The sequence below is a fragment of the Syzygium oleosum genome, unplaced genomic scaffold, assembly GCF_021117445.2.
Source record: "Syzygium oleosum isolate NSW1041296 unplaced genomic scaffold, Sole_v2.1 Sole_v2.05, whole genome shotgun sequence".
Taxonomy (NCBI): domain Eukaryota; kingdom Viridiplantae; phylum Streptophyta; class Magnoliopsida; order Myrtales; family Myrtaceae; genus Syzygium; species Syzygium oleosum.
Genome location: NW_026607489.1, coordinates 4,890,258 through 4,911,306, shown reverse-complemented (window position 1 = coordinate 4,911,306; position 21,049 = coordinate 4,890,258). Strand labels below are relative to the sequence as shown.

Sequence of the window (21,049 nt, the reverse complement as noted above, 5' to 3'; positions counted from 1 at the left end):
AAACAATAATGTTAATAATAAGTGTCCACATACACACTGCATGTTACATGAGGACATTGAATCACTTTTTCACCATAATAATAATAAGTCGCTTTTGAATTTCGCTTGCAGAAGTTTGCAAAAGCTTTAAAGATTTGATTTTTTTTTTATCTTTGCCCAAAAATGGCTTTTGCCCAGAAAAAAAGAAAAGAAAAGTAAAAGATAAGCAGACAGTCCTAACTAATCATGATGACACACACCGCCCATCTTAAAAATTCCTTAAAGATGGAACCAAACGAAGTCTTTCTCATCACAGAGAGAGAATCTACACCACCTCTCTTTTTTGGATTTGTGAAATGGGATTTTGTCTGTGTCACCTTTGGAGAAAGAAGACCCTTTTGGAGAGATGAGGAATGATTGTGTAGTGCATTTAAAAGAAGAGATTTGATGATGAAATGTGATGGTTGGGTTGGGTCAAACCCCCAAAGTTAGACCCCTCTTCTCTTCTTCTTTTATTGATGATATTTTCGCTTTAGTAGGCAAAACAATGAGTTGGTTTTTGTACTTAGCAACAAGAGCCAATCAACCAAAAAAGTGGGATATAAAGTAGATGCAATTATAATGCGAACAAAAGAAAGAAAAGAGCCCACTTCCATATCGCCAACATCATCTTACAAGAATTTTAATCATTAGAGACCCTCTCAAATATCATTTCCCACCCATTTGCAAAATTCTTGATATATTCCAATATGAGCCAAAAACCAAAAGTGGTTTCAGTTTCAAAAAAGGTTCTTTGCATGGCCTACACTATGGATACAGACAGAGATGGCTGGTCCCCCAAGTCATTCTCCCCTAATTTCATCCACTAAACCCTAAAAAAGTACTAAAATAACAACATGAAGGTAAAAACAAAAAGAAATAATTCCCACATCCTAACTTTTTCCACCACCAACACCAGTGCCTCCCTCTTCCTCTTCCCACCCTCTTTCTCCATGCAAAAACTTTCCTTTCAGGTGTCATTCCAAGCAGTAAAAACGGGAAGATGAGACATGGAAATTGAACTAGGCCTCATGTGGGCTGAGGGAAACCAAGAAGTCACAGAAGCTGAAGTACGACTAGCGTTTGCGAGCTTCGAAACTACTGGAGGCTTATTAGCAAAAGCCACCACCGACCCGGCTCGGTCAGGGCTGGCCTCCCTCGAGCTGCTCAAGCTGGTCACCAAGGAAGACGGGTTCGACAAGTGACGTGTCCCTAGCTTATTAGCCGGATCATCGACTGATGGCTGGCTTGAGTTAACTGAAGACTCCAAACCTATGAGATCATGTAGGGCCATTGAAAATGATGAGTTCCTATAGTTACCACCAGAAGGACAACCTATAGAATTGTGATCAAGTGACTGATTACAGCTAGCTTGGAGCTGCGGCGAGGACTGGTACAGAACCATCTTCCAATCCGAACCATGTGCGACGTTGCCATTGCTCTCAAGCTGAAGAGTTCCGTCGCCGCTAATTTTTTGCTGGGTCAGTGCATTATACTCGGCAACTTCCTCACTGGGCGCGATCTCCTTAGTTCGGCGGGCAAGCTCCCCTGCGAGGAGGGTGCTGCTCGCCATAATCCGTTCCACGTCGTATCTACTGATGTCGAAGTTGGTCACAGCATTTACACCGCGGAACTTTATGGCAGCTATGTCATATGCCTCGGCTGCTTCCTCTTGAGTGCCTGAAGTTTAACAGTAACAAAATCATTATACTAAGATAACTAACACAACTTTCTCTTAACCAAGATTAGCTAGAGTCTGAGAGTGGAATATGTTAGACAGAAATCCTTTAATCCTGCATTAAAGCAAGGTTTGCTCTTTTTGTCCTGATCTCTTTATTACCAACGACAGCCTTAAAAAGTAAATTTTGCATTCAAAGTGAAATACAGTGAGATAAAGTAAAGCCAAATCAGCCTTATACAAAGTATCACTAGTTCTTTTTTGTCCCTAGGGCAGAGCAGAAAAAAAGCATAACTGGTCACTAGTGGCAGCAAAATTGAAAACATGAAAGCAAGGAAAGCTGCAATGAAAATGAGTCCAAAGCCAGTCACAACAATAGCATAGAGATGAGACTCGGCCAAATTACCAATGAAATCGTGAAGGATTCAAAATAAAGAGTGGTCTCAAATTTGAGTGACTCACTAAATGTCCCAAGATAAAGGTCCTTGTTTCCGGCAACACGACCGATCCGAGCTTGCCATCTTCCATGCTGGTGGTGTCTGCAGGAATGGAACTTATTAGCGAGAGCATCGAGAATGAGTGCACATTCTCTACTAAATTCCATACAAAGCATGAGATTATTGGTGCAAAAGACTTGACTAAGAGAGAGAAACCTTGTAACCCCTCTGTACATCGAAGCCCCTCTAGAAAATCCACTACTCTTCCTGCAAAATAAGAAATTGTTTTCAGCTTTAGAGGCGCTTCATGCACAAAGATAATATTACATGGACCTAACATATTATGTTATCTTAGGCTGTTCACCTTCTCAAATGTGCAACATACTCCTGCCTGCTCATGTTCTTCATTTCCTCCAGCTCTTTCTGATAATTTTCTAGCTTTAATGAAAACCAGACATAGTGTCAGATTATTTCTATCTCACTAGAAATCTAAAAAATGTTAAGAGAAAATAGGAATAATGCAGGTTTTTATATTTACCGGAAAGTTTATATGTGTCGAAGGTCCCCAGTACTTGAGAGCAGCGAGATCATATGCCCTTGCAGCTTTCTCTTCCTTATCATAACCCCCTAAAGCACAGTAATTGAAATACTAATGAGAACACAAAAAACAAGAATATTCACTCAAAATGATCAAGTACAAGGAATAAAGGTTTGTCCAAAAAAAAAAAGGAATAAAGGAAAAATGGTGCTCACCCAAGTAGACTAATGGTTCGGCGTTTGATTGAGTAGCATCCACAAGATTGAGTATGAACATGAGAAACAAGGAAGAATTAATAACGCCCAGTCAGATCATGAAGACAGAGGGGCCAACAATTGCAGAGTCAGCAAAGGACTACATTTTCAGGCACACACTACAGCGAAGTAATTGTCTTTTCATTTACCAAAAAAATTGTCTTTTCTTTTCATTTTTTTTTTTTGTTTGTCCTCTTACTAACCTTGCCTTCCTTTCCTGGTCTGCCCCTCCTTCTTGCAGCTGTTATCCCAAAGATGAGCTTCATATCTACCAGTCCATCTATGCCTAAATTTTGAAGTTCAACAAATGACAAGAGTCACTCAAAAGCTTCAGATTTGACAAAAATCAAGGCCTGACCCACAAGAATGGAAGTGATCTTGCAAAAGGGTATTTGCAAGATCAGCCCAAAATTTATGAAAGTTTTTCATTATTACCTGGTGACCCCTCTATACTGAGAAGTCCTCTGTCCAAAAGTGTCGATGGACTTCCTGTGAACAGGCTGCTTGTTCTGGCAATTACTTGACCTCTTCTTGGTCATCTCCATACCCACACACTCATTCTCAGTAGGTGAAATCTGCCTTGTTGGGACTGTGACACAGCTCGAAGTTGAGCTTGGACTCATGGACAAACTCAGGTTCTGCAAGTCACCACACTCCATTGGACCCACAGCGTCAGAGCTATTACCCCCGTTATTACATACCATGCCACTGCTCATCTGGTCCAACCCAACATGACAAGAAGAAGAAGAGAAATTCCTTGTGACCCAACTTTTCAGGCAAGAGTACCCGCTGTTCTCATCACAGCTTGCAATGTGAGAGTCCTTTGGTTCCTCCTCAGCCAGTGGCGAATGGTACAAAGCAGGGCATGTTAGCTCATTGGGATAATAAATCTGATGCTGTTGCTGGTGTCTGAACGGTTCGTGAAGGAGATCTAGTGACTGTTTCTCTGGGTCGGCACTCTGTTGGTAGCTATACAAGCTGTCCAAACTGAGAGGCACTGTTGTTGCCGTCACTGTTGCACTTGCACCACCCAAAAAGTCCTCCAGCTTTGGCGTTGAACCTTGCCCTAATCCTGCTTCACACACGGACGCGTACACACAGACACACAACAAAAGCAAGTGAAACAAAGAACTCAAAATCAACAGCAAAAATAGAATTTTCTTTATCTTCGAGAGCAAAGAACCAACCTTGGCCTTACCAAAAAAAAAAAAAAAAGAACCAACCTTGGGGTCTGGATCTTGTGAGGGCTTCCATGATGCAGAGAGACCCATCGGACTTGAGAGGCATGACAGACAGAGGAGAGTGAAGGAACCCACCATTGTTGCCGTCTCCAACGCCGCCACCATAACACAGGCTCGAGCTGCTAAAGTGTGGCGGCGGCGGCGGAGGAGGCGAGAGAAAGTAGCTTCCCGGTTCACCTTGCTGCGGCTGGTGGTGATAGTGGTGGTGTTGGTGGTGGTTCTGGTGATGCTCCGCCTGTGGGGCGACCTCCATTTTCAGGTGGTGGGGCGAGAGAGAGAACCCCAGCCAGTTATTACCGTTCGTGCCACTGCCGCTCTCGCTCACAGACTTCATCTCCATCTTCTTCTCCTTCTTCTCGTTTAGTTAAAAAGTAGGTGCTTCGTTAAGCATGTCTCGTTGCGGTGCGGGGCAAGCACGAGCTCGAGACTTCAATCATTGGGAAGAAGAGAAGTAATCATTTCGAAATCTTCTCCCATCTGAGAGAACACACACACACACTTGGGTTTTTTTTTTTTGTTGTTGTTGGTGTTGTCTAGTTCCGAGAATATAACCCAACAACTTCACGCTCACAGGCTCTCAAGCTCTCATATATAGGAGAGAGAGAGAGAGAGAGAGATGGTCCCTTCACTTCAATCTAAACAAAGAGAATAAAAGGAACTCAGCTCCAAGCGAATGCTGGGTAGCATCCCTGCATAAAAAGCCATGGGGATCTGTGTAAGGCAATGCGTGAGAAACACCACCAGTCCCTCTCTCTCTCTCTCTCTCTCTCTCTCTCTCTCTCTCTATGCTTTTCTTTTCTCTTTTTTCCTATTTTCTTGGGCAGTATGGATTGGCCCTTTTGCTTAATGAGACAACAACAACAACAACGCTTGACACTCAACACAAAACACACAAATCCCGGATGGGCATTATATAAGCCCAGAAAACGTGCTTCTACGGCGACCTCAGACATTCTTTGGCTTGTTGTCGCCTGTTCCCATTATAGTTCCACTATATTTATTTAATGGCCACTCCAAACATCCTCCCCCTTCCCTTCATCCACAGAATCCCGCGCACTATTATTTATTAATGACATTCATTTTGGGCACAGTGTGCCTACCTCTGTCAATAAGTAAAGTTTGAATTTACTATAAAAAATAAACGTTTACATTATAATTATTTGAAGATTATGACAACTATTGTGGGCTTATTTAGAGGGACTTTTACTTTTTCGCCGTTTGAGATTTGTCTATCGATTAATGTTGAATGTCGCAAACCTTTACAAAATCTAGATATACATGAAAAGTTTTTTGATTATCATTCGAAATGAATTGAGAATCTTTGTTTTGACAAGAAAACCGATTCCTGATTCTTACACAATCTAAGCCAAAATCCCTTACTCGGACCCCTTATCATACTTCTCCGTTGCGGATGAATTTTCCGTTCTAACTTTTTTTGGGCGATCTTTTTGTTTATTCTACATAAATTTTCAAGATGAATCACATGCATAGCACGAAATTTAAAAAAAAAAAAGGAGGAACCAAGCTATTATAGCATGTCTTCTTTTATTTGTCTTATTGCAACAAGTTTAAGAGGGCAAAACTTCGGAAATGCATGTCCACGGCGAAGGTTCGTTCTTGTCCTGATTTAGAATAACTCCAACTCTATTTCCATTAACATTATGATGAGCAAAAACAATGGGCTTGAGCGATTGCTATGGCTCAAAATGAACAGTCTGCTGCGAATACAGAGTTCTTATGATAATGCTCAAGAGGTCATCCACGTAGGTATTAGGGGTGAGCATGATGGACCACCCGAACCGAGACCGGACCGCACCGGACCGGCCGGTTTGGCCCGGTTCTCGAGAGTATCGGTCCGGTTCCCGGTTCCTAAAAGTGGAACCGGTTTTCGGGCGGTCTGGTTCCTGGTTCTAGGGTGGGAACCGGACCGGACCGGACCGATAAATATATATATTTACTTTTTAAATTTTTTGAAGAAAAAAAGAAAGCCTAATCTATTCCCTTTTGCCTTTACCAATTTTTTTAAGGCTTGGTTCCATTGGAAAATGGAATTGGTTCCATTGGAACGTGATTGGTTCCATTTAAAATAGAAAGCCTAATTTAAAAGTACGTGATCGGTTCTATTGGAACCGGACCGGACCATCGGTGCGGTCTGGTCCATGGTCTTAGGATTAGCCGGTCCGGTCCTCGGTCCTAGAAAATGGGAACCGGTCCTCCCGGTCCGGTTCCCGGTTCTTGAGTGGGACCGGACCGGATCGGGAACCGCTCACCCTTAGTAGGTATAGCCCCTTCCCACCTGTTTTTACTTTTAAGAAACAAGAAGTTACGTTCTTTTCTTTTTTTTTTCAGATTTAATTGTTGATGTTGTCTGCTAAAAAGTTTTACATGATTTAACAATGTAGTTTCAGGAACAAAATCAGAGAGATTATTATCACTAGTTCTGTTATAATAAAGGGAAAAAGGCATAAAAAATCACAAATCATGCCTATTATGACATATTTACTATAAACATGTTCTTATGAAAAAAAAATTACATATTTATCTTCCATCAAGGTTCCGTCAAATGATTTTCCAATCAAAATAACGTCGTTTTTATTTCACTTACGTTACTTGAATGTCATGTCAAAATCATTTGCTTTTTTACGTCAACGGTGATCATTGATATATCACGCAGGTACAAGTTTGAAATATTTTGTGTCACGAAAAAAAGCTTAAAGTAAATGTACTACAATTGATATAATTTAAAGTTTTGGGGGGGCTTTTTCTCATAATAAAATACTCGAGTAGCACGACACAAACTCAAAAGGAAAATGGATCAGAAAAGAATAAACTCGAATAAAAACAAAAAACACAAAATATCCACTAATGCATCAACCGCCATACCCAGAAAAAATCCAGCACAGTATAGTTAAACTGATGGTACGTAACAAAAAATGTTTATTCTTGTAAGAATAACAAAATAACGAGTTTTCCCAAGGCGACAGCAAAGAAGATAACCAAAACAGGGTAGCTTTTATTCAGAGGCACAGGGCCTCAGATAGATACGACGGGAAGGACACTGTGCCCCCTCCAGTCACTTCCTATTTACAGTACTCTCTCTCTCTCTCTCTCTCTCTCTCTCTCTCTCAACCCTATTTACAGCTCGAGTATCTTATTCTAGATCTCCTTCTTTCGTGTCTGACTTTATGTGATCACACTGCCTTAGCCTCTCAAATGTGGCTCACAGCTTTTGATTCGACATTAACGGCGCACACTTTTCATGTACTAGAGGCTAATGAAGAACATGTTCATGATGTGTCCTTGCTAAAAGATGTGTGATTTTGCAAATGAATATCTGCATGATTTCATTTCAGGGAGCACGAAAGTTTGGTTAAGATATAATGGCCCGGGATGCATGTGGATAGAGAAAGGAATGAAGTGAGGTGAAGAATTAAATGAGTAGGGTATTGATATTTAATCTTTTCATAACGAACAAGTGATGTAGGAGCAAAAATTTATTGAATATCTTAAGCACATTTCTTGCGATCGAAAAAGAAGTGGCGGGTGAGAGAAGCAGCATACATAGTTCTTTATCGCTCATTTTCATGAGTAAAGCTTTAGGAAAAAGTTCTTGAGAATTAGCAAGACTAGCTCAATGGCACGGCAGAAAGAGATGAGGTGCATGCAGAGATCAAGAACGTGACATATTTTGAGTTTTGACCAAGAAAGGATGTTGCCATTTCAATTATGCGATGAGATAAGCTACAATTATATGCCATCCCAGAGAAGAGAAAGCACATAACTCAGTATTTGTAATTCAAAACAGCTCTGTGGAGAGTGTGGGCCTGCTGCGACTGTGAGGGTTTTTCTGGCCACAGCTCATTTGTCCACCGCTGATCTTGAGAGAGAGAGAGAGAGAGAGAGAGTGGTGATGATGTGACCCAAGCTGAGCCTTGTGCTTTTATTCGTATCTGACATTGTTTGGAAATGTGCTGGGGCCGTATACGTTCGTAGACCTTCGTAGGCCTGCTTCAATGGCTCCTCCAGTACTTGCTGGTCAGTACCATCCTTTTGAATTGAGCCTCCTACGTTCTCTCTCGAGTTGACCAGATCAACCATTTGGCAGTGAGTAGTGAGAGCCATATAGATTCTTATGCTCTGTTTGGGAAGAAGACGAGGAAAAATGGTGGAATGAAAACGAGTGTGAAAAAATATGAAGTGATTTTAAATGTTTATGAGAAGAAAATAAAGGGTATTTTGACATTGGTGGCTTTTTTTTCCCCGAGAATTCTAAAAGAAAAACAGAAGAGATGAGGTAGGGAGAGAAATAGGGCCAACGACTCTTGCGAGGGCAAGCAAGGGCCACTTACCCTTCTCGTCCGTTGGTGCGGGTTAAGCGACCATTGTGTGGCGGTCGACTTCGGCAGAATTGTTCAATACTACATGTTGATTTTGGTAAGCGCAACAACCGCCACTTGAACATGGCAATTGGGAGGACCGATCGACCCTCATCTAGATTTGGGCACGGACTGCAACCCTTGTTGAAGGTCTCGGCGTCGCAACTTTATACCATCTCTCTTGTCCGACCAAAAAAATTGGATGGCCGAGCGCAACTTAAGAGTACACAAGGAACATTCATAGTATACATCTAGGAACACGTGATGGGGGCCTCGTATTATTCAATCATGACATTTGCATTGATGGGGAGTACTTCACTTGACAACGACCTCCAACGTCAATGGTATCTCAACCCATCTTAAACCCTTTTTCTACTCTTTCATCTTATCCAGCCTTGTTGCTGAAGGAAAAGAAGTCGTAAAACCATCGAACGAGTACCCTCGATCTCTTAACTTTGTAACAATCTCGTAAGTCCAAAAACTCTTCCAAAACGACTGAGTTTGAAATAATTCGTATCGAGTTTGCCAAGACCCTCGAAATTGAATATCAAATTTGCGTTCCAATTTATATCAACACGGCAACGTGTTGAGTTGCACGCACCAATCATTTTGTACTTAAGGGAGTTTGACTGACAAAAAGAAATTATGTGAGTTTGTGTTGGTATGGAGCGATTTGCAAACAAATCTCTAACTTAAGCCAAAGATTAGGATGAAATAACATTGTTATTATTAGTGTTTTTTTTTCTGGAACGAAATGGATTTATTTGTGAAAACCCGATACCTTCACTTTGGAAGATCACCAAGAGTTGAGCCAAATCCGAACCCATCAACATATTAAATTAAACCCACATTTATTTAAAAGCTAATGACAATGAGTTATGGCGAAATCCGATATATTAACTACTCTATACTGCTAATTCTACGTTGAGATATTTATTCTAATACAATCCACATGTGTATCTCAACAATCTTTCCCTCATGTGTAAACTTTACTTCCTTTAATTCAGGTATTGTCCCGCCCTAACATGTCTCAATTTGAATCTTTAATGCTTACCTTCTTCCTTGGCTTGCCAAACCAAACCATGAAGGCACAATGCCCACCGTTACTCTAGCTCTCTTTTGCAAGGTCGAATTATAAAAAGTCGTTTGGAAAATGCTTCAGTCGTGAGATTCATACTCACCAAATATTAATAGACACTGGGAGTAATCCACCACCCAGTTAACCATTAGCTCTTATACTATTTGTTGAAAGTGCATAACAGAAATCTAATACCTTCATAAGAAGAGATCGCCGAGAGGGAGGCAAAGTCCGAGCTCGTCAAAATTTTCAGTTGGAATCGTGTCCATTGAAAAACTTATGAGTCAATTAAAATATATTAACTACTCTATACCATTCAAATTCTCCTATATAAGACATTTTCTAACACAATTCACACGTGTATTTTCACAGTTCGATGAGTTCAATTTCGAGAAGATTTCTTCGGCATTCAAGTAGGACGAGTTTAGCATTTAAATACGCAGCCTACTATATTCTTTTTAATGAAACAAATCACCACCAAAAGTACATCATCGAGCCATCGATTGAAAAGCTGCACTCTTGAAGAATACTCCATAGAATAATTCCAAAGACATGTAACATGATTAGCTCAATATCTCGAGCCCTTTTATATATACACATCACTCCTGTCCCTCAAACCTGTAAACTTAGTCTCGTTGATGCCCCTCCCCAATAGCGTGATTGTCGACAGCTAAATGAGGAAAAGAGACAAATATTCCATCTCTGTCTTTGATTATGATTGTCAATAATCTTTTTTTTCATTCTTTATGTAAATTTACGCTTTAAGTGCATGCATAGTCAACACCTGCTTCCAGACAAAAAGTTGACAAGTGGGGTCTGTGATTAACTTGAAAAGATATTCCAAGTAATTATGAGCAAAAGGGCCCTCCCCCAAAGAAATCAACCTGCTTTTTTTTAACCCTTTTCTTTTGTTTTTCTTTGAGACTATTTTTTATTTTATTTTGGTAGTTCCCTGTAATCTCTCGTGCTCACAGTTGGCTTCCCCTACCCATGGAAATGCTGTTTTTTCTCAAGACCTTTCTGGAGGTGAAAAATGTTTTCTTAGTCAGGTACAGATTCCTTCCTTAGCTAACTTAAATATTGTTATTTGATAAGAAGCCTATCAACAATGGCATAAAAAAAATCCACAACATCGCATGATATATTGAAATATCCCACGTCACTCCGTCCATTTGTAAGTTTGAATTTCTGAATTCAATGTGGTATCAGAATCGAATTCTACAACAATTCATTTCACACGTGAGAGGGATATTAAAATATCCCACATCGTTTCACTTGTTTACAGAGTGTTTATACCCTTTACTTATATGTGATCTCTCCTTATTATTAGGTTTAAATTTTTGGATTGTACATTGTAACATCATAGAACATGGATGGTGAAAATTTCATTAGTTCTTAAATTATGATTGAAAATTCCATTTTTTTTTTCATTTTTATCAATGGCTAGTAATAGGTTACTAGGGGGCTCCAACTGCTTCGTTGGGATCCTAGATGGACATGAAGCTTATCCAATTAACACGACTGGAAAGAAAACTGCAAAAGAGGATATTCCTTTACCGAGGATTGACAGATATTCTTGGCTACAATGTAATTGCTCGTCACACAGTAAGCACAAAAAAACAGGATCACACACAACTTCCCATGCCCAACCCCCACCTCTCTAATTTCAAATTTTCATGTTATATCTAATATATATGTTTCTTTAAAATAAAAGAGAGGAGATAGAAGCATCCTGGACTTTATCTGAGCCATGTCACTGAAAATCAACTGATGCACTGCACCCATCACAATTATTTTATGGTGATGAGGACTGCTTCAATTTTATATTTGTTTCCAGCTTGAACCCAGTTTTAGAATAGTGAGAAATTCCATTTTTCTCCCATTGTTGAAGCTTTTGATTCAACCACTGTCTAATCAGGGGAGTCAGAGAGCTTCAATTATTGATTCCAAGGTTGCCAAATAACCAGGAGTTTCCACCTGTATAGAGATTAAGACATTCCCTCGTTCTATTTCAAACCAGCTCTTCTCCCCGTCTTTATTTCCTCAACCATGTTGAAACTTGAAATTCAAATTTACGGTCTGTTTTTGGAGTGACTTTTACTTATTTCTTTTTTTGTCATAAGCAGCAAAAAATCTCATAGTACATTAAAAAATATAGTTTCTTCATAATTTTCGTAAAAGTTTGAATGACATTTCGAATTCTAACGGGAGAGTGAAAAAAATTGCTTTTACCTTTTGATAAGCCGAGGCAAACAACTCCCTGAATTTCAGCTTATTACCAAGGAAGGAATGTACTAATTCCTCAAAGGGGAAAAAGATGCTTATATGGGGAGGAGGGTCTTAGTGGTTTATTCTACTTTTTCTTAGTTCATGGGTCAGTCATGATGGGGTTTATAATTAGTGGAAGCAGCTTTTGGGATTTTGGGGGGAGGGTGTGGGGGAATGTTTGGGCTTGCATGGGGCTGTGCATGAGGAGCTATCACAGAGAGACAGATTTTCTAATGGGAATGATGTGGTTTGAATCTTTTAAAAGGGAAGAGAGACTGAGGAGCGAGGACTCAAGATTTTGGGAGGGAAAGTACTAAGAATCGATGGGTGTTTGTGTTTGTGTGGGGGCGTACGTGTGTGCACAGAGGTGGGATGGGATTCTTTTGATTATATGGCAATCATGAGTGAATCCATCATGAGCACGACACACCAGACACCAGCAACTCTCTAGCTGATAAGCCACCCAACTTCTTTCTTTTTTCTTTCTATACATGCATCTGAATCCCATTACTCATTTCATTCCTTCCCCTGTCAAAAAAGCAAAAGGGCCTTTCTCCTAACTTAGTCGCAAATCAAAGTTTTTCGTTATGTTCGTCGAATGATGAGAAATGGTATGTAGTCGAAGTAGGATCGTGCATGTAATGGTTTGCTTTGTTTGATCCAATCTGTTTGCTTCACTGCTCAAGTGATGCTGCTTTTGGCCCTCTTGGACACCTCTCCTTCGCGACTTTGTTGTGAACAAAACAGACAGAACATATATCGACCTCTCGAGGCTCCATAAAATTGATAAAAGACGAGAAGTGAAGAATGGGGGCATTCTATGTAAGCAATGCACGGAATATGTGATGCGACAGAAAGGTTACAGAAAAAGCGATCCATGGAGGTATATATCTAGAGAGAGAGAGAGAGAGAGCTACGCAAGGTTCGACAGTTGGAGTGATAGCGGTGAAGCATGATCGGTCCCTGACATCGAGGATGGCTCCGATGTCCGAAGCGGTTGGTGTCGATGTAGAGGAAGAAGAACAAATGAGGAAAGAGGAAAAAAAAAATAGAACGTTTGTTTTTTAATCAAATCTAATTAAGCTGGACACTCCACTTCATTAATGATGCGTGATTTTTGCCGAGCTAGCATGCCATGTCGTCGGAAAACACGTGACGTGGAACTTCAATTGGCAGAAGGACCACGTCCAGCCGATTTAAAATGATTTATGAATTATATTGAATAAAAGAAATTCGAGAGCTACTTTGAATATAAAAAATAAAATTCAAATGCTACTCATGTTGGTATTCGAGAAAGAAAGAGTTGTTAATGGGATTAGATGGAGATCTTTCGACTGTATTGTCACGTGCTACGATTTGGTTTAGTTAAACCAATCTAGATGATTACTTCCTAAAATTATGACAGATCAAAAAGAAAAGTCTTGATGCGGTCAAAGTGGTGATTTTTTTTTCCAATTGCTAGGAACCGTGAAGCTTTTTGACATATTATATTATAGTGTTCAAAGGATCCTCTTTCCAACTAATATTAAAGGGAAAATGACGTAAACAGTCCATAAATTTTGATCTATTAACTTTTAAATTGTTCGAGGTCCTTGAACTTTAACTCAATATGTAACGTAAAATTTATTTAATGTTATTTTTTGTACATGTTCAATTCAGTCCATGAACTATATGAAAATGTTCAATATAGTCATTCCATTAATTCAAGTTCAAGGAGTACATTGAATATTTTCATATATTTCAGGGGCTAAATTGAACATTTACCAAAAGTTCAGGAATCATATTGAACAAATTGAAAGTTCAGGGACCATATTGAACATCAGGCTAAAGTTTATGGACTACATTAAACAAATTAAAAGTTCAAGGATCAAATTGAATGTTAAGCCAAAGTTCAGTGACTGTTTGTGTCATTATCCTAATATTAAAATTTAATTCAAAGAAAACAAACTCTAAAAAGTATAATGGAGTTGAAGCTCATAAATTTCGAGCCCTTTTTCAAACTTAAGTAATCTAGATACCATAAACTGAAACTAACTTTATATGTCAATTTAGTTCTAAACCTATGATTAAATTGACAAATAGTTATAATGTTTAGGATTATATTGGCAAATCATCGAAAGGGTTGTGACTAAAAGTTTAGGACTAAGTTGGCAAATCATCAATATGTTTAGGATTAAATTGACATAATTGAAAGGTTTATGACTGAATTGACTTCCGTCAAATAGATTTAGGACTTTTTGAATAATTTTCTAATATTAAATGTGATAAATTGACATATCGGGTTGATTTTCGGATTGGATTGATACCAATCCGCCTCATTAGTTTTCCCTTCTTGGGTGTGAATTCGAATCAATCAGTTTTCACATCACCATTTATGGTTTGACTTGCATCGGATGATGTTGGATTGGGTTCGGTCAGGACAGTTCCCGATCACAGGTCTGCTTAAATTTTGGACGATTCGAGTTTAGTTTCTTCAAAGTTTGGGTTTAAGATGGGTTGGTGTCGAACATGACAACTTGTTATATTATGATAAGGTTGGATTTTTGGGGTTTCGTTCACTTGGTTTGGGCCAGTTTTGGGTTGGAACCGTTGTAGATATCAAATTGGTCAATTGTTGTGTTTTTGTCCGGTGTGGGTTGTATTAGATTCGGATTTGATTGGGTTCAGGTCATTGACTTATATCGATCAACCAATGTCAGGTACAGTCAGTTTTTTGGTTAGTCCTTTGCTGGGGTTTGAAATTGATTTCTTTATTCCGTTTGTTTCACGAAAAACGAACTTTATTGGAAATTATTTCGAAAGAAACTTATTTTCAAGAAAAATGATTTCATTTTCCTAAAAAAAAAAATCTCAAGTCCTAAGTTCGGATGTCAGGGTCTTGGGCCTAATCCCTGGGGTCCAGGCAGAGTGCCAATGTTTCAAGCTCGAGTGCCGGAACCTTTTGATTTTTTATAAAATGAAATCATTTTCCTAAATTTAAGTATATATTTTTCATTAATGACGAAAAGAATTTCTATTGACTCATATTCTTAAATGATCTAAATATCCAAAAACGAGGAAATTGCTTGTTTTATACATTGTACAAACTCTGTATACAACAAAATCAGTGACATTATTGGATAGACAGCAACTTTAGAATGGAATTCCAACCCATTTAGACGCCCTTATGGGATTTAAAAAACTATACCAAATCAAAATGAACTTTATTTTCCTCCTCCTTATTTATTATTCACCTTTCGACATTCCAAGCCCCCCAAAAAATAAAGATCCATAGTCCGAACATCATCGTTCTTAAGTCAAGCAAACGAGCCCATCGAGGTCATTTTAGCAAGGGATAGAATCACACGGAGACGAAGACGAAGACGGGCAAGACAAACCACCGTGCCTTTAAAGATAATGTAGACTTATCTCACAAAACGATCCACATGATATAACGATATAAAAAAATTGTAGCGGATTCCATTATTTTTCATGCAACTCTGCCTCTTACCATGCAAAAAACCCTCCAACATCTAAAGTTGGAAAGACTGCATTCACTGTCTTGTTAGCGAGCCAGAAACTTTTCCTCCTAGGGAGAGAGAGAGAGAGAGAGAGAGAGAGAAGGGTAATTAACAAGAGAGAGGGAGTTATGAGATTCACGTGAGGAACATGAACAGAATCCAGACAAAATCTAAAGATGGATTTACCACTCCTCGAACCGACCCAATCAACTGGCCCAAAGTGTTGTAGTGTGTGTGAGGAGGATGAGGGGCCAGCAGAAAGCAATAAAGGGTTGGATGATGAGATGAAACTGATTTGAGAAGGACAAACGTTACTTCGGTTTCAGACCAGTCCTTATCTTCCCCCTCCCTCCCTAACATCACCATGCAAATCCTTCAATTTGATTCTTTCTCTCTTGCATCTGCATTTGAACCCCATATTCTTCACAAATTCCATGAAATCTATTAAGGGGGGTAGTCCCTCGAACGAAGCTCGCGAAACCCACGTCCGATGCGTATGCCGTGATTTTATCCGTCGTCGATGATTTGAGACCATACTTCGATTTTTCTGCTTTGAACATACCCGTTTTGTTTCTTTATCTGTTACTCGTCCATTCTCTCTGTCACTCTGCTGAAAAGGCCACAGAGAGAGATCTAAGCCTGAACTGTCCCCCTGCATTAACAACACTGTGCTTTAGCTTGCATGCAACACTTTGAAGCTCCAACTTTCAACCCATCTTTGAAAACTTTAGCTTCCTCCCCTGTCACCATCCCCCTACCTCCATTTGTCACTGTTTTTCTCTCTCTGTCTCTCTTCTCACCTGCAATTGAGCCCATTGACATGTCTAAATCCACGACCATTTTTGCCATGTCACCATCACCTTAGATCCTCTCTCTCTCTCTCTCTCTCTCCGATCAAACTCTATAAATGCATAGCCTGTAGTTTTCTCTGCTTAAATAGAAGATGGGACAACTTGATGACTCGCTTTCATGGGGAATAAGAAGTAAGTAGCTGCTTCTAGAAAAAAAAAAAGAAGTAAGTAGCTGCGCCCATACACATAGCTTCCCCTTTTCTTGTTACAATTTGAGTAGAGAGGCCAAGGATCTGAACACACACAGCTTAAGGATAAATGTATCGTCCAAATGTCTTGACCCATCAACAAAACAAGCCATATCCTAAGACTCTATGCCCTACTGTCTACACTTCCTTTCATAGTGAATAGAACAGGGTTCGATGGAGTGTAAACCCCCTACCACAAAAAGGAAAAAAAAAAGAAAGTAAAAGGAAATTGGTAAATATATCGTACAGTCAAGGGATTGGCAAAATTATCAGAAGCTTGATTCTGATACGGCAGGTTATCTAAAGGAATCTTAGGCTCCACTCCTCTTGATCATCAATTACCAGCCATTGGATGACATTGATCGATAAAAAGGTCGACTGATCAATACATTTCAATCGTTAAACGATAACAATATATGGTACACTATTGTATCTTAGAAACTCCCGTGCTTACTACCCTCTTGGTGGAGCTTTATCCTTTTCAAATGAATGGGGCAATTTGCATGTGTCTTTAGGAAAATATTACTGTAGAATTGTACATTCACATATAAAGGATTCCAAAACCCTAAGACATAAGACAATGAAAGAGGTAGGTGGGGGGTTCTCCATTGATCAAATTCAATCGATTACCCATCTCACATACTTACTAATTTGTCACCATTCAATCGACACATTGGACTACACTTTGTCTTAAATGTTTGGAGTTACATGTCACAATCTCTCATAAAATCCCTCGTACCCTCGTGCCTTTATACAGGCGAAAGAGAGTATTTTAGACAGGTTGCTTTTTTTAGGACTAGTGGGTTCTTCTTCTTTTGTGAGCAAACATGCATTTTGACTTTGGTATGGAATATTCTGAAAAGGAAAGCCAGCCCCCTCCCATGCGGCCATGCCCATCCACATCCCTCTCTCACCCCTCCCTCCCATTTAAAACAACACTTCCACGTGATGTGTAACCAGTCATCTTTTTTGCCCACCCAAGAAAACAGAACTTTGCCCGTACTGCTTGACCCTCTCTCTTTGCCTTGGTCCTCTGCTGGGTGTGACCACTTGGGCCTGTAGCTTTTAAGATTGCTAGGTTATGGTAATGGAGATTTTGCCTTGTCTGTGAGCCAGACAACATTGTCCAAAAATAGACAGTCGTTTGTAATCAAGCAGTTTGGTTCCCAAAGCTTTGATTAGGTAAAAGATCATCATGTGACCTTCGAATATGAAAAAAGACCGAGTGTCTTTCGGTCTAAGCTCTCGAGTTCGATGATATAATTAGCCTCGTATGGCTTTCCTAACCAAGGCAAGCAGATGATTTTGGTTCCGACAGCCACATATGGATCATGTACATCATTCTTTTGGTTAGGCGCATGGGACTTCTGCATAATATGATATGCCATGTTTAGGTCGATTTCTAAATTAATACACACACATATACACTTAAGTAACGACCATTCTTAACGTTTTCTTTCTACACATTCCACGAGCCTTTTCTTTCCTTCAATACATATGCAAAGAAGAACGCTGAAGAAATTACCAATTTTATGTAATTGTAAATGAGAGATAACCTAATCATCGCGCAACAAGTACTAGACTTGATAACTTCCAATTGACACTAAGTTTACATATCACATTAACCAAATAGAAATTCATCTCTTCCGCAGTCATGATTTGTCATTCACGCATAAATTCCATCATGACAATCCATTTAAACCTTATGTCTTCCAAATATCAACAGAGTTTTGGGAAGACTTTCAGCCAAATCGAACTGAGACACTCTCCCATTTTGTTCAAACGTTATCAGAGGAAACTGGGCTTTCCTTTCTCTTCACGTGGAAAGCCCATCCATGACTTGGATTTAGTTCAACAAGCGCCCTTCATTATTCAAAGATCAAGCCCCTGGGGTCAATCAAGTAAAAAGGATGAAAAATGTAAGCTGAAGTACTATTTATGTTAAAACACTATGTTACCATCACATTCTAAGTGTTACCATTAGAGCCCGGTGCCCCCGGCCATAGCCCGAATCGCGAGCCCATATCGCTTGTACCGGATGCACGTGCAGCCAGTGCGCTGAAAACAGCGAGAGTCTAGTTTAACACGTAGTTCACCTAATTAATCATATGGCTCACATCACCCGAATTTACATATATATTTTCCCAAAAATCAGATTCACAAGACCTTTCACGACACCCTCATTTACCGTTCTCGCTGCCAGCAAGTCATTGCTCATTCAATTCATCCGATATGGCCAATCATTAAGCTTTGGTAACTCGAGTGAATCGATAACCACCCAGTTCAATGAGGTGGAAATCGAAGCAACCTACCCAAAGTTCAGCTTCAGGCGTGAGCGTCAACAATCTAAAAGCTGAAATCGTGGTTCCAATGAGAGGACACATAAAAACTTTGAAAGGGTCTGTAGTACAATCTTTCTATCTGTGCAAGATGTAAAAGATCTTACAAAATTAGTTTGGTTTATGGCAAATACCGGCTAGATTGCCTAGCTTGAAACTCAGTCGTAAGATGATGTTGCCTAGTAGTATAGCATACAACAAGTAAATCGTCCAAGACAAAGGACCTAAATGACGACAATCGGAGTGCGTCTTTGATGCCCTGTCCTTGCTTTCACTATGAAATGACGTCATGAAACCACGAATAATGCCTTCAGGGCGACAGAAAAACCATAAGGACTCCAGCAAATCTACCTGCCTTCGGGTTATAAGTGTTGTTCTATTGAGAAATGAAAATCACTATAAATCTAATGACAGCTGTTTCAATAAGCAAACAAAATTTTCTGAACCAATGATTCATCAACAACAAGCAAAGTATGAAACGAAACAGTAACAACCACAGTAGCAAAAACTATTAAAAGCTTATATTAAGAAGAAACCATGAACATAGATGGAAAGCCAGGCCAGTTAAGGAGGAAGTGATTGCTCAAGGTTCTGAAAAAGAAACAAGAAAATACTTATGCAATGTGTTCAATTAATGAAGTGATCAACAATCAATGATAATCCAATTTGTCAGAGGAAGTCCAGGGAGTGGGGAATGTACAGAAATATTTTCACAAGATCTGAGTGTTAGTGATCATCGTCTTGGTTGGTCACACCACTGCTTCCGCCGTCTGATTCTGAACCATCCCTGAGCTTCAATTCCTTGATCTCCGGAAGTGCTGGTGTGTCTGCCTCGCCCTCGATGCAATCGGTGAGTTTCAATTCCTTGATCTCCGGCAGTGCTGGTGTGTCTGCCTCGCCCTCAATACAATCGGTGAGCTTCAATTCTTTGATCTCCGGCAGTGCTGGTGTGTCTGCCTCACCCTCAATGCAATCGGTGAGCTGCTGCAACTCCTCGATCCGCAGCTGTGCTGGTGCACGGTACGCATTCTCAACATATCCATCTCGACTCATCATAGAATGAAATCCATCCGGCATGAACCCATCGTACGCAGGAATCGGCATTCCATTATATCCAAACATATCATCCACGTAGGTGGGTCCAGAACCATTAAAATGAACTGCACGAGAAACAGAGTATGCACTGGCTCCATATGGAACCCATCCGAATTCGTGATAACTCGAAACATAGCTATACCCACGAAATGACTCATACGGAGATGGATATGCGGGATAATAAACTGGCCAGTAATCAAGACAATCCTGTCCTCTCCCCATTTGACCATTCACTTCACAACTACCGTCGCAAGAGTTGCGAGCTTCCTTTGGAATAGCCCTCTTGACCTCCACTGACCTACCATGAAGCTCATAAAAGTTGTTCTTCATCACCTCCTCGACCGATTCCTCCAACGCAAAGGTGACAAAACCAAAACCCCTAGGCCTCCGGTAGAGGTCGACCATTATCACCACATCCGTGGTCTCGCCGAACCTCTCGAAAAAGCTCTTGAATTCATCCTCGGTCAAGCTAGTCGGTAAACCCCCGACGAATATCTTTCGACTCCTGAAGCGCGTGTTAGCCCCATTGCCATTGCCATTGCCATTGAAGCTGTTCCCGCACATCCTACAACAACGGTTTTGGCCAAGGCGGACTTCTTGTTGATTTGGGTTCGGGTGGCGCTCGGTTTTGTTCGCCTCCCTCACCAGCACCTACATAAGGAGGTAACAAAATTGCAGCCACCAAAGACACAAACACATGAAATTTCCTAAATTTCTCGAACCCACAACTCAGAATCCAAGCAACAACCTAAATTGAACGCACCAAAAATCCCAAAATCCATTCTTTTTCACGTTCCCCTCCCGCTCAACAGCAACCAAAACCAAGCGCGACGCTCTCGGACTTCCCCACAACACACTAACGACAATTCACGGAGAAAACCCAAAACCCAAAACCCCGAAGAAAACGAAAAGAGGGAAAAGAACCGCCACCGACCTTCTTCCCGAGAATGACGTGCTCCTCGTCCCGGAGCGCGGCCCTCGCCGAAGCCGGGTCGGCGAACCAGACGAAGGCGAACCCTCTGGGGGCCCTCGCGGCGTCCCGCTCCCGCGGGACCACCGCCCGCGACACGCCGCCGTACCTGCCGAAGTGCTCCCGCAGCGCGTCCTCGGTCGTCTCCCTCGCGATGCCCCCCACGTAAAGCTTCGATCTTTCGGCTTCCATGGCGGCAAACGAAGCGACACGGATCG

General features: G+C 40.5%; 2 protein-coding genes across 6 annotated transcripts; both read right to left on the bottom strand.

Annotated features, from left to right (window-relative positions):
- Positions 1 to 612: 612 nt before the first annotated feature.
- On the bottom strand, positions 613 to 4,937 carry LOC115676425 (AP2-like ethylene-responsive transcription factor CRL5). 3 transcript variants are annotated; one of them, XM_030599343.2, is made up of 10 exons: positions 4,149 to 4,937; positions 3,361 to 4,000; positions 3,129 to 3,211; positions 2,887 to 2,895; positions 2,672 to 2,760; positions 2,498 to 2,571; positions 2,350 to 2,400; positions 2,159 to 2,235; positions 1,384 to 1,698; positions 613 to 1,290 (listed from the first exon to the last, which is right to left on the bottom strand). In XM_030599343.2, exons 1-10 carry the CDS (start codon positions 4,504 to 4,506, stop codon positions 989 to 991), a joined length of 1,998 nt encoding a protein of 665 aa, XP_030455203.1. In that variant the 5' UTR covers positions 4,507 to 4,937; the 3' UTR covers positions 613 to 988. The 3 variants fall into 3 exon arrangements, with proteins under 3 accessions (XP_030455203.1, XP_030455200.1, XP_030455202.1); XM_030599340.2 differs by having other exon boundaries at positions 613 to 1,698; XM_030599342.2 differs by having other exon boundaries at positions 613 to 1,698; positions 3,361 to 3,997; positions 4,149 to 4,935.
- Positions 4,938 to 17,940: 13,003 nt separating this feature from the next.
- On the bottom strand, positions 17,941 to 21,049 carry LOC115676339 (RNA-binding protein 1-like). Of its 3 annotated transcripts, XR_008816713.1 has the most exons (4): positions 20,796 to 21,049; positions 19,467 to 20,512; positions 18,406 to 18,485; positions 17,941 to 18,314 (listed from the first exon to the last, which is right to left on the bottom strand). XR_008816713.1 is itself a non-coding variant. In XM_056311997.1 (3 exons), exons 1-2 carry the CDS (start codon positions 21,021 to 21,023, stop codon positions 19,493 to 19,495), a joined length of 1,248 nt encoding a protein of 415 aa, XP_056167972.1. In that variant the 5' UTR covers positions 21,024 to 21,049; the 3' UTR covers positions 18,811 to 19,074; positions 19,467 to 19,492. The 3 variants fall into 3 exon arrangements, 2 of the variants coding, with proteins under 2 accessions (XP_056167972.1, XP_030455081.1); XM_056311997.1 differs by lacking the exons at positions 17,941 to 18,314; positions 18,406 to 18,485 and adding an exon at positions 18,811 to 19,074; XM_030599221.2 differs by lacking the exons at positions 17,941 to 18,314; positions 18,406 to 18,485 and having other exon boundaries at positions 19,266 to 20,512.

Excerpts from the sequence above, each read along its gene's own strand:
- LOC115676425 (XM_030599340.2), bottom strand. The coding sequence starts at position 4,506 with ATGGAGATGAAGTCTGTGAGCGAGAGCGGCAGTGGCACGAACGGTAAT. Across the intron at positions 3,212-3,360 it reads CAGTATAGAGGGGTCACCAG|GCATAGATGGACTGGTAGAT; the intron begins GTAATAATGAAA and ends TTCAAAATTTAG. Across the intron at positions 1,699-2,158 it reads CCTTTATCTTGGGACATTTA|GCACTCAAGAGGAAGCAGCC; the intron begins GTGAGTCACTCA and ends GTTAAACTTCAG.
- LOC115676339 (XM_056311997.1), bottom strand. The coding sequence starts at position 21,023 with ATGGAAGCCGAAAGATCGAAGCTTTACGTGGGGGGCATCGCGAGGGAG. Across the intron at positions 20,513-20,795 it reads ACGTCATTCTCGGGAAGAAG|GTGCTGGTGAGGGAGGCGAA; the intron begins GTCGGTGGCGGT and ends CTCCTTATGTAG.